A 14,298-nucleotide genomic window follows, 5' to 3' on the forward strand; every position below is an offset into this window, starting at 1 on the left:
GGTGTATACTGCCAGATTGAAGCCAAAATTTGCAATGTAGGTTTGAGATAAAAAGGATTTTCCTAGATGTGAGGCTGCTTTGACCTCAGTATGAAGGTAGATAAAGAGAAAATGGGAAGGAGGGGGATAAGAGACAGAAAAATGTGTAGCTTAGGTCTGTTTTTCTTATTCTTTTTACTTGATGCTCCTAAGCCAGGAGCTTAAGTAACAAAACAAAAAAAAACCAACCCTGGACTATGTAGGGAGCCGAGGTCTAAGTTACAAACAGTTAATATAAGCTTCCCTGGCATTCATGTAAACAGTGAAGTTTTGACCTATACCTCTTTCTCAGTGTGAAGCCCTTTAATTACTTATGCTTAACTTTGTAGACCAGGCTTGGCATTTTGGGGGGTTGTTTCTTTTAGTGTAATCACAACTAATAGCAGATGAACCATATCTCGCATAGCAAACTGTAATACACAACTTCAACAAAATGAAGAAAGGAGGAATTGTAGTGGAAAAAAGCTATTTAGGTCCTGTTCTAGTTGCAGTTGCTCAGCACCCTTTCTGTGGTACTCTCAGACTTTGTCTGACTTAGCTTTCCAAAGTAACTTGAAGTTGAATAAAACCTGAACCAAAACCTGATTCAGCTGTTTTGTTGTTTGGGGTTTTTTTCTCAAACAGAAAAAAATTTGAGTCACTATTGTGAAGTCCTTATTGAACCTAAATAGAAAACTTTCCTTTTGTTTTATTTTTTTAAAGGGATGCTGAAAGAGAAATGTTGCTCTGACCATTGTCTGAAAAGAAATTGAAATAACTTCAATTGCCACTGAACCTGAACCAAAAAAATTAGCTAGCCTGATTCCCTGGTCTGAACCAACTCTGAGATTCATAAAGTGAAATTTGAGGGCACTGTGTGCTCTGAAGCAATAATATTGAATGAGTTGCTGAGCTGTTGTAATTGCCTCTGCCGGTGGCTGGTGTTTAGCAGCCACACGTATTCACTGGAATGCCAGAACAGGAGGCTTAAGCAAGCACATGTTATCTTGCACTTATGAAGGGTCTGGAATAGGCTAAGATGTGGCAGTTGCTGGTGTATTCCCCTGTTATTTCAAACTGTATGTTCCTGCATTCCTGGGTGGGCAGCTGGTGCTTCAGCAGTGATCCTTGCACTCCTCCTCCAGGCAAGACTAACACTGGGGAGGGTGATGGGCTTGTTTTGGTTTTTCATTTGTTGGGGTTTTTTGCTTGTTTTGTTTTGTGGTATCATCTCTGAATATCTAGTCCTCTTGGGAGCTGAGCACTTCTGAGAGTCTGACCAGTGCTTCCTGTGGTGAATGAGAGTGAGGTGGCCATGAAACTCCGTCCATCTGGGTGCATCATTCTTGCAATGACCTGCATAGTCCCACTTCTGACAACCTTGTATCATTTCTGTACTAGGTTTGCAGATAAATTTGGTGCCCGAGCAGCCTTAATTCTTTCCTGTGCATCTGGAAGCGCCTTCTTCCTGCTTATGTCCATCTCCACCAGCATCCCCCTCCTCTTCCTCTCCAGGCTGCCAGCAGTGTTCATGCATGGGCTACCAGGTAATGTAGGTCAGGGCTGAGGGGCTTTCCAAATTGCTTTTATTGCCAGAGTCCTCTCTTCTTGCTCACATTACTCAGGTCAACAGGCTCAACAGCATGAAGGAAGGCAGGAGGAACATTTGATGGTTATCAGGGGTGAAATGATAATAACATGAAGGAACAGGTTTATTAGTTTATGGAAAGCAGGGCTATTAGCCTGTAGTCCCAGGTCCATCCTCCTATATGATCTTGTGCAAATTGCTTGGACTTCACCATTCAGACACAGGTGACAATCACTTGTTGGCAGCAGTGCTGTCCCAAACTTCTCAGCTGCCTTCTTGCAGCTGTGATATTTTATAGGAGAGCTTTTCCTTTTCTCATGGTAAAGTGAATGTATTGTTCAAAATGAAACATGATTGCAAAAAATACCTTCAATTACCCACTAAGCTGTTCTGATTTTGTTGATCTTTCCTAGATGTAGCTAAAGGTTTATCGTTTTTACTAGAAAGTAATAAGTCTCTGAGCTCACACAAGAGGACTCGGGTTGATAGCATGTTAAGACTCTTCTTGCCTTTTGTGAAGTGGCTTGAGTGATTTCGTTTCCTAAGACTGACAAGCTGAATCAATTCCACACCAACAGTGTGCAAAGACAGTTCTGTGGCAGGTGCTGTTTCTGTGGCCTAAAAATGTGTGTGTTTGCCTCTCAGACCCTGTGGCAAGCTTCCTCTAGGGGTTTGTTTTTCTCTGCAGGTGCTCAGAAGGTTATTACAGACATGACTACTCCTTCCCAACGTGCTGATGCTTTGGGGAAGCTGGGTCTTTGCTTTGGAATAGGCATCATCATCGGCTCTGTCCTAGGAGGTGTCCTCTCCACCAAATTCGGGTGAGTGCCCCACTTGTTCAGTGTTGGCCTTGTTGCAACCATTGAAGGAGCTGCTAAGGGGTATTTTGCTTCTTCCTCAGCTTTTGATGATATCTTACTGCTGGTGGCAGTAGAGGATCATACCAGAATGCAAAATTTTGCTTTCTGTACTGCTACAAAGAGCTACTTCTGTGGGTTTTAAGGAGAACTTGTTGAAAATCTCATCTTCTGTCTACTATTTAAGTAGATTTAAAAACAAGTTGGATTGGGAAATGGAGTCTGTCTGTCTCTTGGTTGTTCTCTTTGGGGCTGAGTGTGCTGGAGAACAGCACATACTACATAGCCTACTTTTAAGAAATAGTGTTGTACAACTGAGAAATGGAAACAAGGAGCAGTGTGAAACTTGTGGGGAAATTCGTGCACCTGGGGGATGCTTGGGAAATGGGAAAGAAAACCTGGGACAGTGGGGGAAAAGAGTGAGGAGGTCTAGCCCTGTCACAGCAAGATAAAGCCCATGCCTGCCATTTCTCTGCTTTGCACAGTCTGGCACATTGCAGCAGGCTGACACCTTCCCTTATGTGCGGCAACAGGAAAGAAGTGCCTGATTTTACTGAATGTACCAGTATCTGTTCATTATTAGTAGAGGAAGCACAAAAGGTGTGGTGTGTCAGAGAACTCTGCAGGCAGGGTAGTACACATGGCTGTAATCTTCCTGGAAGATTACCCAGCATCTCTCTAGTGAGGAACAAAAAAAGACCAAACAAATACCCTTGTGAATTTTTGAGCATTTATTTTGCTCTGCTTCTTTTATTATGGACACTTGTTTCTGCAGAATCAGGTGAGCATGGAAATAACTTTTTTTGAACTTGAGAGCATTAGAGCTGTGCTACAGTGTAGAATAGTGGTTGAAAATCACTAGGAGAAGCTCTGGGTTTAGTGAATCTGCCTTGTCACTGACAAGGGTCGGTCAGTGTCCCTGGCAGGGGTCAATGTCCACTGGATATCACTGTGGGCTCACCCACCAGTGTTCCTGACACTGCCTCTCACCACCATGGTGATCCAGGGCCACCTTACCAGCCTGTGTCCCACCTCCCTTCCTTTGTACTGCAATGCTATCTTGTTAAAAATCAACTTTCATGAACTCCAGGCTGTGAAGTTAAATGTCATTGATTTAGTTTTTGTTTTTCTCATGATCTTTGTCCCAGTGCCATAAGCACCATGGACTGTATGAGGTGATACGTGCTTAGAACATGCTCCATTATGGTGTTAGGCGTCACACGTTGCTCTCTGAACCCTGTTGTGTGTCCACATGCATTTGGGTGCTGCAGCAATACTACTTGTGCCTCAAATCTTTGCAAAGGTTAATGATTAGAATACTTTAACCTTGTTGCTTTAGGGAGTAGCCCCTGAAAACTCTGTTTGCTGCTGTACCTTGGCAGCATTGGGTCAGATTAATTGCTGCAGACAATCTCGGGAGTTTTCTTCATCTCACTTGAAACCTGAAAGGTTTTCTTTAATTATTTTTTGTTTGGTGCCTGTTCTATGTTTGTGACTTGACACAAGGCTGGCTAGGAGGATTCATTTTGTGGTTGAATATAGTGCACAAAATGAAAATTAGCGATGTACATAACAATTCAGGATTTAAAGGTTTTTATAGCTGTTGATGCTTGGATGGGGTTTAAATTAGTATTATTTTTAATGAAATACAGTGATTGTATCACTTCTGCATGTCAACTCTCTGAAAATGAAGGTTACCTCAGTTCCCACCTTAATATTTGATTATATGCCCATATTTAAGAATTGTTATCTAGCAAAAAATCATGGGTTTTCACTTTCCAGCGTGTGCATCAGTTGCTGGTTTATGGAAAAATCAGTAGTGGTAGAGAATCCCCTGTTTCAATTCACTATTTAGGGATACTTGAATGCATTCCAGCATTTGGATGTTGGGACTTAAAGCTGTCAGACAACAGAATGCTTCCAGACTCCACTTCTTTTGGAAGCTTCTGGCCTTTACATTAGTGCCTGCAACATAACACTGAGGAAAGTGAATGTTGGTGGTAATTACAGAAAAGTAAGGGACCTGCGCTTGGAGAACTACGTAGCTTTTGACTTTCCCATCGCAGTGTGTTATTTCCCTTGCAGCCGGCGGAGGGCAGCTTCGGCTCGCAGTTCATGCCTGACTGCCGGAGCATCCATCCCATTGCAGTGATTTCGGTGCTGGCTCTTCCGTCCTGTAGCAGTTCTAAGGAAAGCAGCCTGTGTGCAGGCAGCATATCGTTTTCTGCATGAGGATCTGTGCATCCTCGTGGAAGGATGGTAGAAATTCCCATTCAAAAGGGCAAAGCCTAACGCATTGGCAGGATCGTTCTGGACCACCCTGGCATGCAGAAGGCTGGATTTTATAAACAGCAGCTTGAGGCTGAGAAGATCACTCTGGATGTTTGGTAGCAACCTTTGCTGCAATCAGATCCCACCTTCCCTTTGACACTGTGCTTAGCTCCTCTGCCAGATTTCTGTGCAAAGAAAAGGAGGAGCAATCTACTGATTTTTAGCCTTTTGGTCAATGCTGTTGGTTAGTGAGCAGGTGAAGACAGCCCCATGCCACCAAACAGCCTCCAGAGCATCCCCAGCACCTCTGACTGTGTCTGAAGCACTAACCTGGAGGGAAAGCAGTGGGTGTTGCATTATGGGCATTTCCGAGACTCCTTGGCTTTGTTGCCATATCCCACAGATCGGCTGTTAATCATCCCTCTCTGTTTGCCACATTTGTACAGAAAGGCTCCAGCTGTACTTGGAGCTGCATAATTACTTCCATCTTTTTCACAGAAGAATGTCCCATTATCCTTCCTCTGAAAATAAGTGTTTCTGCTATGTCATGGAAGAGCTAAGCTGGAGATTTCTGTCCAGTCTGTGTTCTTCTCTTTCCCTTACCACAAAGCTGGCCAGCTTTCCCCATCTGTTGACAGCATTATTCATACATTAGCAACGGTTTCTGTACAAGATACAGGGCAAAAACCAGTCTCAGTTCCTCAGCTGATGTCATTTTGGTATTATGCCACTGTATTGTGTTTACCATTGATGCATTTGACCTAAGGAGCCAGTTTGCTGTTGTTTATATTGTTGGAATAATATTTGTCAACCGTTATTTATTAAGGGAGCCCCAGGGAAGTTGAATGGCTTGTTTTGATTTGCATAGGATTTTTTTGGATGTTGGATCCTGACCTCCACTCCTAAGCTGTAGCCACTGTCTCCAGCCCTTCCTCTTCCTCTCTCTGAAGTACTATACTTTCCCCCCATTTTCCAAAGCTTTGAATGAAGGTGTAGCAAAGGAATTGTGACTTTTAGACGTGGATATGTTCATCTATAGAGCTTTTCCATTTGCAATTAAAGGAGCTGCTTGCCATCTGGCTTCAACTTACTTAATTTAACTGCTGGAGACCTGTCCACTTGCCTCTGTATAGACAGTGCATACAGTTGTGAAGAACACACTTTTTATGGGTAGGGTGATGGTCAGGCAAATTTACACCACATGAGGATGAGGTTTAAACCAATTTATTAACACAAGCAGTTGCAATGTTAAACATTTTGAAAGTGTTCCCATGTTTCTCTATTGGGTTTTTTGTTTTGGATTTCTTGTTTGCTTTTTAAAAACCCAAATAAATAAAAAATAGTGTTTTCTGGTCATTGGATTGTAAACATAATGCCTGTAGACCAGCCAAGGTCCCCAGGTTCTGGATAGTCTGCAAACACCATGCCAGCTCATGCACAAAAGAAGACTAAGGAAAGGAGCTCTGTTTGCTCCCTGCAAATGTTCCCCCCTCCCTGTACACTTATTGCAAAGCTGTTAGGGGACCATAGGCTACAGGTGAGTGTGCACCCCTGAAGAGAACTGATTTGGTATTTGTTGTAGATTTTCAAGGCAGCGCTGTGGATGAAAGGTGAAAGAAGTCTGGATTAGTCTTTAAAAGTGGAAAGATGACCCTAGGTAGCTAATTACAGAGATTTCAACCTTTCTTCTGGGACTATGATTAATTGCATTTGGCTTCTTTCTTCTTTCTTTCTAACAAGGACATACAGAAGCTTTGCTGTATGACCCAAGATTTGTTTGCTTTCTATGGACAAGGAGAGATTTCTTCAGTTTGGTATCTCAGTTGTATGCTCAGTTAATGTATGTATGTATCTCAGTTGTAGGCTTAAATCTCTTGGAGCAATTATTCTTTTGAACTTGGGATTTTCCTGGTCAAACCCCTTCAGTTTCTTATTTAATATTATTACAGCAGGCTTTGGGGATAGTCTTTTTTTTTCCCTGGCTGTGCTATTATTCTTCTTCCTCAAGGGGAAAAGAAGGAGCTTGTTTGCCTGGAGTAGGGAATTGCGTTTCTTTTCAATACCCCATTTGAACAATGTCCTCTGGCAGGGGATTTCTCATCACTTCACAGAACAGTGGAAAAAACTGTGGGTGTTAAAGGGCTGAAGGCTGGGAGCCGGGAAGGTGGGTGGGAATACGGCAAAGGGTGAGAGGGTTGTGCTCCATTTCGGGACAAAGCAGGGCATTCTGCTGCTGGGAGCTGCTCCTGCTGCCTTCCAGTAGAAGCTGTGGTATGTCTCTGCCTGGGATGATGTTGATCAGACAAGCAGCATGGATTGGTGATGCTTGTACAGTCATTGCTTTGTCCTTTGTATCAAGGGACATTGGAGAATGGGAGGTGGTGTCTGTCATCCATAAGCTGCTGTGTGGTCTGTTACTGTTGGTAGAGCTGTGTGGTGGCTTGGGAAAGAATAGCAAATGGGCTGTTTGTCAAGGAGCTGGTGGTATGGGGATGGCACAGAGGACCACAGTTGTGCCCTTCTGGATCCAGAGATTCTTTTTTTCCTTTACCCTGCATGACAACGATTTTAGTTTTGGAATCTATGGTCCCAAAAATCGTCTGTGTGGTCTATGTTAGCCAGGTCTGGATAGAAGATCATGCACATCGTCCCTCCACGTCTTTTTGGTTGAGGGTTCAGGCCTAAGGCTTCTCTTTCTCCTCTATTCCCAGCACTAGAGTTTTCTAGTTCTGATTACTTGTTTAATCTATTCTTGAACCTGAGAAATGCCTCAGTATGTAAAGGCCTTTGGGTGGAGTTCACCTAATCTTAGATAGCTACAGTGGAGACAGTTATACCTAAATTTGCTGTTCAGACTGCATGTGGCTTTTTAGAGAGACACACTACAGCACCATTTACCTCCTCTTGAAGCAGGCCTGAAAAAACTCAGGGAAGCAGCCTGCTTCACAAGACTTCTACCTGCTTAATACCAAAACACTAGTTCTGGCCATCAGCACATTGTGCCTGTGTTCACAGTCCTGGAGTATGATACTGGTTTGTGAGCATACCAGAAGTCACCAGGATACAGGTCCTGAACAGTACCCCCCTGTCTGTGCTGCCTTCATGCAACAGAAAGGACTGCATGAAGCTCATCCCCAGCCCTTCCTTCCTGCAAACCTCTACACCACCTACCACTTCTAGGGCACCAATTTCAGATTTGGGTCGACTAGCTTTCTCCTATTTACCCATTGGAAGATCACAGTGATACTGCAAAGGTGTCCTCATTCCTCCTTTGCAGACCTTCAGGAAACCTGGTTCTTCCATGTTCTTCCTATAACTCCTCGTCTAAACTTCAATGGCATGATGATGGGGCCAAGAGCTCCTCTTTGGTTCTTCACCTATAGGTGGGGCCCTTTACCAAGGGAGGAAGAGGGGCTCCAGGTAGAAACCAGCAGCTCATGGGTGAGAGAGCCCATGCCTTGTGGCTGCACTTAAGCATATGGGGTATGGCTGAGGAGGGCTGAGCCTGGGTTGAGCTAATTGCGAGTTGCTTGGCAGCCCATTCCTCAGTATTTTCAGGAGCTCCCCGTTTTCTTTTAAAACTCACCTAGCTTTCTTTAGGTGTTTGGTGGTAAGGTTGTGAGTGTGGCTGTGCCAGCTCACAGGGCATGTCATGGAATCATAGAATAGTTTGGGTTGGAAGGGACCTTTAAATGTCATGTAGTCCGACCTCCCTGCAATAAGCAGAGACATCTTCAACTAGAGCAGGTTGCTCAGAGCACTGTCCAACCTGACCTTAAATGTCCACCTGCCCCTTCTCCCCACAGCACCCTCCTTCCTCTGAAGCATCTCTGTGCTTTTGGGTTAGCTGCTTCATCTTCCCAAGGAAACCATGATGAAAATGCATTTAAAGAAAAAGAAATAATAAAGAAGAAGAAAAGGAGAACTTCCTCAAGTGGTTGGTTTGTGCTGCTTAGACAGAGGGCTGAGTTGTGGGGGCTTGCACCAGAAGCATGGGAAGAAAGAGAGATTCCTGGCATGGGTTGACAGTGGTTACCCCAGCAAATGGACAGTTAGGAAATGAAGGGAGGGAGGAGGGGAATATGTATGGGAGAGCCAAGGAAGTTTCCCTATTGCCTTTTTCCATCTTCCATGGTTCCTTTGTGCCGGGGAGGCTGCCCTGCCTCACTGCCTCATGCCTGGAGTCAGAAAGTGAGGGGGTGGTGGGTGAGTGAAACCCTGCTTCGTGCCCGTGTGGCTAGATCACAATCAGGAGTGTGTGTCTGAGCTCTGCTAAATAATTACGGACGTTTGAATGCCGCTCCCCTCAGCCGGTGCTTGGAAAGCCATGGGTTTCTGTACAGTGCCATGCCCTGCCCGGTGGGTTGGTAGCTGTGATTCTGTGAAGGTTGCACTGAGGTGGTGGCCGATATTTCTTGTCAAGCCTGGCTTAACAGTTCCAAGTAATAAGTGTAAAACATGAAGAAAAATTAAAAAATACGAAATGTGGAATTTTATGGAAAAGCACAAGGTATTTTGGGTCTGGCCTTGCTAGCAGAGGCTGTGTCAGAGAGCTGAACATGACCATTGCTGCACAGGTTGCACAATAAGGCAGTGTCTGCTCATGACTCACTGGAGCTTCATCTGCTCTTCTGAATCCTGGAATATTTCATGACTGGACAGCAAATCCAGCAATATCACTGGGGATTGAAATCTACGGAAACAGTGTTTTCTTTGTTAACAGAAAATAGAAAACTCAGAAACTGTGGTTAATCACTGAACTGGGATGTGGAGCTTGGCTCTGCCGTGATTTTCCTATGATACAAGTAAGTCTTCCCATCCCTCTGCACTGGTGTTCATCATGCATAATTTGTGGCAATGACATTTTTTTTCCTTCCCTCTTGCAATACATTTACAAGATTGCTATTTAGATTAAAAGGGGAAAAAGGAAGACTTGGGGAACTACAGGTTGATCAGTCTCACTTCTATGCCAAGCAAGATCACAGAGCAGTTCTCCCTAGAAACTATGCTAAAGTAATGGAAAACAGGTGATTGGTGGCAGCCAACATGACTTCACTAAGGGAAAATCATGCCTGACGAATTTGGTGGCCCTCTACAACGCAGTTGCAGCTTTGGTGGGTAAGGGAAGAGCGGCTGATGTCATCTGCCTGGACTTGTAAAAAGCATTTGATATGGTCCAGTACAACATCCTTGTCTCTGAACTGAAGAAGCATGGATTTGATGGATGGACCACTCGGTAGATAAGGAATTGGCTGGATGGTCACATTCACAGAGTTAAGGTCAATGGCTTGATGTCCAAATGGAGACCAGTGACGAGTGGTGTTTCTGTGAGGGGTCAGTATTTGGACTGTTCAACATGGACAGTGGGACTGAGTGCCCCCTCAGTAAGTTTGCTGATGACACCAAGCTGTGTGGTTCAGTTGATATGCTGGAGGGAAGGAATGCCATCCAGAGGGACCCTGGCAGGCTTGTTAGATGGGCCAATGCCAACCTCATGAAGTTCAGCAAAGCCAAGTGCAATGTCCTACACCTGGGTCGGAGCAATCCCAAGCACAAATACAGGCTGGCCAGAGAATTAATTGAAAATAGCTCTGAGAAGGACTTGGGAGTGTTGGTTGATGAGAAGATCAACATGAGCCAGCAGTGTGCACTTGCAGGACAGAAAGCTAACTGTATCCTGGGCTGCATCAAAAGAAATATGACCAGTAGGTCAAGGGAGGTGAATCTTTCCCTCTGCTCTCATGAGACCCCACCTGGAGTGCTGTGTTCAGCTCTGGGACTCCCCACATAAGAAGGATGTGGGCCTGTTAGCACGAGTCCAGAAGAGGGCCATGAAGATGATCAGAGGGCTGAAGCACCTCACCTATGAAGACAGGCTGAGAGAGCTGGGGCTCGCTGAGCCTGGAGAAGAAAAGGCTCCAGGGACACCTTAGATCAGCCTTCCAGTACATAAAGGGAGCCTGCAAGAAATCTGGAGAGGGATTTTTTATGAGAGCATGGATTGAAATGGCAAGAGATAATGGTGTTAAACTGAAAGAGGGTAGATTTAGATTAGATATTAGGAAGAAGTTCTTTCCTATGAGGGTGGTGAGACACTGGAACAGGTTACCCAGAGAAGCTGTGGCTGCCCCATCCCTGGCAGTGTTCAAAGCCAGGTTCGATGTGACTTTGAGCAACCTGGTCTAGTGGGAGGTGTCCCTGCCCATGGCAAGGAGTTTGGAACTTGATGATCTTTAAGGCTCCTTCTGACCAAAACCATTCTGAGTCTATTCTATGATTCTACAGCCTTTGAGACACAGATTCTCTGTCACTGCTCATGCAAATACCTACTACACTGGGGGAACACATCCAGTTTTCCAGGATGTATCATCTTCATCCCCGGTGACCTGCGCAGGCAGAGTTTTTGTGACCCCACTACCGTGCCATTTTTTGAGCTTGTTTCTTTTTTAAATCGTTTATCAAACACAAGTGCTACACTTCTGCTGTTTCAGAAAAGTGGCAGAAAAAGCCAAGCTCAGCCAGCCATAGAGCACAGTACCGGGGAGTCCCAGAGGCTGGGGGCTGAAGTGGAAGGCTGCAGAGCTGAGCCCAACAAGAGCTTGCAGAGGGACCTGGAGGGCAATGTGGGGTGTCACAATCTTCCTCTGTTTGTGCATGTCAGTATGGACAGTTCTCTCCTTTACATCTCCTAATCATTTAGATGCAAAAGGCTGTGTTTACTTTTCATTCTGATCTCCTTTGGTGAACAAACCCAGCCTTGTGGTGAGGTTGGGGCAGGAAGGATGTGGTGATTGTGTGGGAAGGACTATCAGACAAGGGAGAGAGGGAAGGTTGGGATGAACGGAAATGTGTGGATTTGGCATGTGAAGGGTGGTCTGGGAGGAGTTATGATTTGGGGAACAGTGAAGCTGTGTAGGAGAAAGTCTTAGTGCTTTAGATATATTGGGTTAGCTGGGGCTTCAAGGTTGGGGTATCAGCAGGCTTGGGCTGGAAGGAAGTAGTATTTCCAAAATGGACTTTGATTTGTCATAGCAGAAGAAAGTGGACAATACATCCACTGCTGCTCCCTCCTGTTTTCCTCCTGCCTGAAATATTCCTGCTGCTGGAAAGGATGGTGGAAAAGCAGCCCTTTTGGAGGAGTTTGGGATTGCATATTAAGCCCTTCCCGGTGTCTCTCTTAACCATTACTGCTAGACTGATGGATAAGCAGGAGGCTGTCAGGTGGATGGGAGGAGATGAAACACCCAGTTGTCCATGCCGGTTAACGGTGGCCTGGGTGAAGGCCAGGCTGCTCAGATGGGATGCTCAGAGGGAAATAAAAAGGATGTGACCTTTGCATGAACTACATCAACTTCTGTGGCCCCATACAAGGTTTTCTTTTCTTGCAGTCTCTTTATGAAACACCATTCTCAACCACTCTAACAGCCTTCCAGAGCTAAAGATAAGTGAAGCATTCAGGCAGTGAAAACAGCCAGATGCAAAGGGGAGTTTCTAAATGGCCATGTCCAGGCTAACCCCAGCAATTACTGGGGCTCATCTCTTTAACCTGAAAAATGATGTGTTATCACAGCCACAGGAGGAGGTATTTCCAGCACCAGAAACATTCTCTGTAGCATTCAGATTGCAAGCTTCTGACTCCTTGGGCTGAGCCTTGGGCTGTGCCAAGTGGTGCACCAACTGCCCTTGAGTATCACTGGTGAGCAGAGATGCTGACTCAAGAGGAGGGCAATGATACTGGTGTGATCTGAGACACTGGTCACCATGGTGTGGGTCCATCAGTGCATCAGTGAATAGCACTGTGTGTTGAGCCAGCAGTGGGTCTGCACTAAAGCACATGCAGAAGCACTCTGGGTTTGCTTAGCCAGTACTTGCAGGAAGCAGGGCAACATGCCCTATAGGGTTATGCCCCATTTTGGGGGATACAGAGCAGCAGCTTTCTACAAGTAGCACATCTTATTGTATTTTGCTATTGCCTGGGAGGTGGCTTGGGTGGCCTGGGAGAGACGTAGACCTTATTTGTTCATTAGAATAATTTGCTTCATTTACAAATGCATAAGGGGCTCTGCTCTCATCTCCAACTGCCCTCTAAAGCAGAAGTGCAGCGATTGGGCTTTCCAGAAATGACTGTGGTTTTCTTCCAGGCTCCCACTTGGGGATGTCTAATGTGGATTTTCAGAGGATAAGAATTTAGCACTTTTAGAAATCTGGTCTGTTTAAGGTAGTTCAGGATCTGAAAACTTTGAATATTTTTGAGCACCTGAGGTTTCCTTGTTATTACAGCAACTGTTGCTTCAGTTTTCATTTATTTTTATTGGTGGGGAGGAGATCATAATCCTTTGTAGTGTGTATGCAGTATAAACTTTCTCAGTCTCACTAAATGCTCCTTTATTCCATGATATTCTAGGCTGAAACTTTTGGACTAGTTACTTTTTCACAGAACTTCCCTGGGAATCCTTTTGAAATCTGCACCATTTTTGTTTTTACAGGGTTTGGTTTGTTTCTTTTTTACCCCAGGGGTATGTGATATTGAAGTCATTGGAAATGTTTCCTTTGAGTTAGGTTTTAAATCAAGAGCTGGATGAAGAAATTTATAGAGGAAGGAAGGAAACCTCCAGAAAGCCAAAGATTCCTGCAGGATATTTCTTTTAAAAACCCAAATAATTAGAAATCCCCTTGGAAAAGCCATCTGGGGAGCATCTGAGTAATGCTTAAAGGAGGCCAGAGTCTTAAATGCTGTTCTCAGACTTTAAAAAACGGAAGGATGAAAGACAGTAATGGTTATTAAAGCCGAGGATGTTCATATGTCAGATGTTTAAGCTTACTTCCTACAGAAGCTCTATCAGGCTCTTTCCTGATATAAAGCTACAAAACAGATTATCTGTTATTGTGTGTGATGGGGTTTCTTTCCTTCCCCTTTCTGACTATCCAGACACAGTTGGATATGAGACAGATGGCAGATCAGTTCTTCTGGCTGATGTTTTCCAGTGTAGTCCTGGATGTTTCCCAGTCCTCCAGGAATTGCTTTTCATGTCAGAAAGAGGCCTACTTCTAGACAGACCTACTGATTTTGGGAAATTTTGAAACCATTTGCTGAAGAACTCCTTCAGGATAACTGGAGGAGCCTGTGTTTGGTGACACCTGGCTCACGCCTCTTACTACACCCACACGTGTTCTCGTTGCATGCGATTACAGGGTCTGGGATGTGTAATTGCCTGATTGTAATCTGTCCGCTTTACCAAAAGTTGCATCACTTTGATTTTGCCTGAGTGCTGTGTGGCAAGCACTTTTCAGATGGAGTCTCTTGGCCCTTGAAGGATTCATAAAGCTTTTCCTGTGCTTTTGCATAAAGCCTGATTATTATGTTTTGTTTTGTTTCTTAGGAATGGAAGTTCAGGCATGGCAGGGAAGGATTTGCAATAGATAGAAAAGTGCATCCGTGGCACATAACTCCTCTGAATAATAGTAGAGCTAAATTGTTCTAAAGGTTTCCAAAACACAAATGCTCTCTTGACTATTACAGGATCCAGTGTAAGCAAATGTCATTTGCCCTTCTCCAGCTGTGCC

General features: G+C 44.6%; 1 protein-coding gene across 2 annotated transcripts in view; it reads left to right on the forward strand.

The window, feature by feature from the left end:
• Nucleotides 1-14,298, forward strand: part of SLC22A18 (solute carrier family 22 member 18) — a 79,423-nt gene that overhangs the window by 19,742 nt on the left and 45,383 nt on the right. For both annotated transcript variants that reach the window (XM_031049077.2, XM_005149193.3), the window contains exons 6-7: nt 1,420-1,565; nt 2,295-2,427. In XM_031049077.2, the coding sequence (XP_030904937.2) occupies nt 1,420-1,565; nt 2,295-2,427 (279 nt within the window). The remainder of the gene's footprint in view (nt 1-1,419; nt 1,566-2,294; nt 2,428-14,298) is intronic.

Source organism: Melopsittacus undulatus, chromosome 4 (assembly GCF_012275295.1).
Source record: "Melopsittacus undulatus isolate bMelUnd1 chromosome 4, bMelUnd1.mat.Z, whole genome shotgun sequence".
Lineage (NCBI taxonomy): Eukaryota > Metazoa > Chordata > Aves > Psittaciformes > Psittaculidae > Melopsittacus > Melopsittacus undulatus.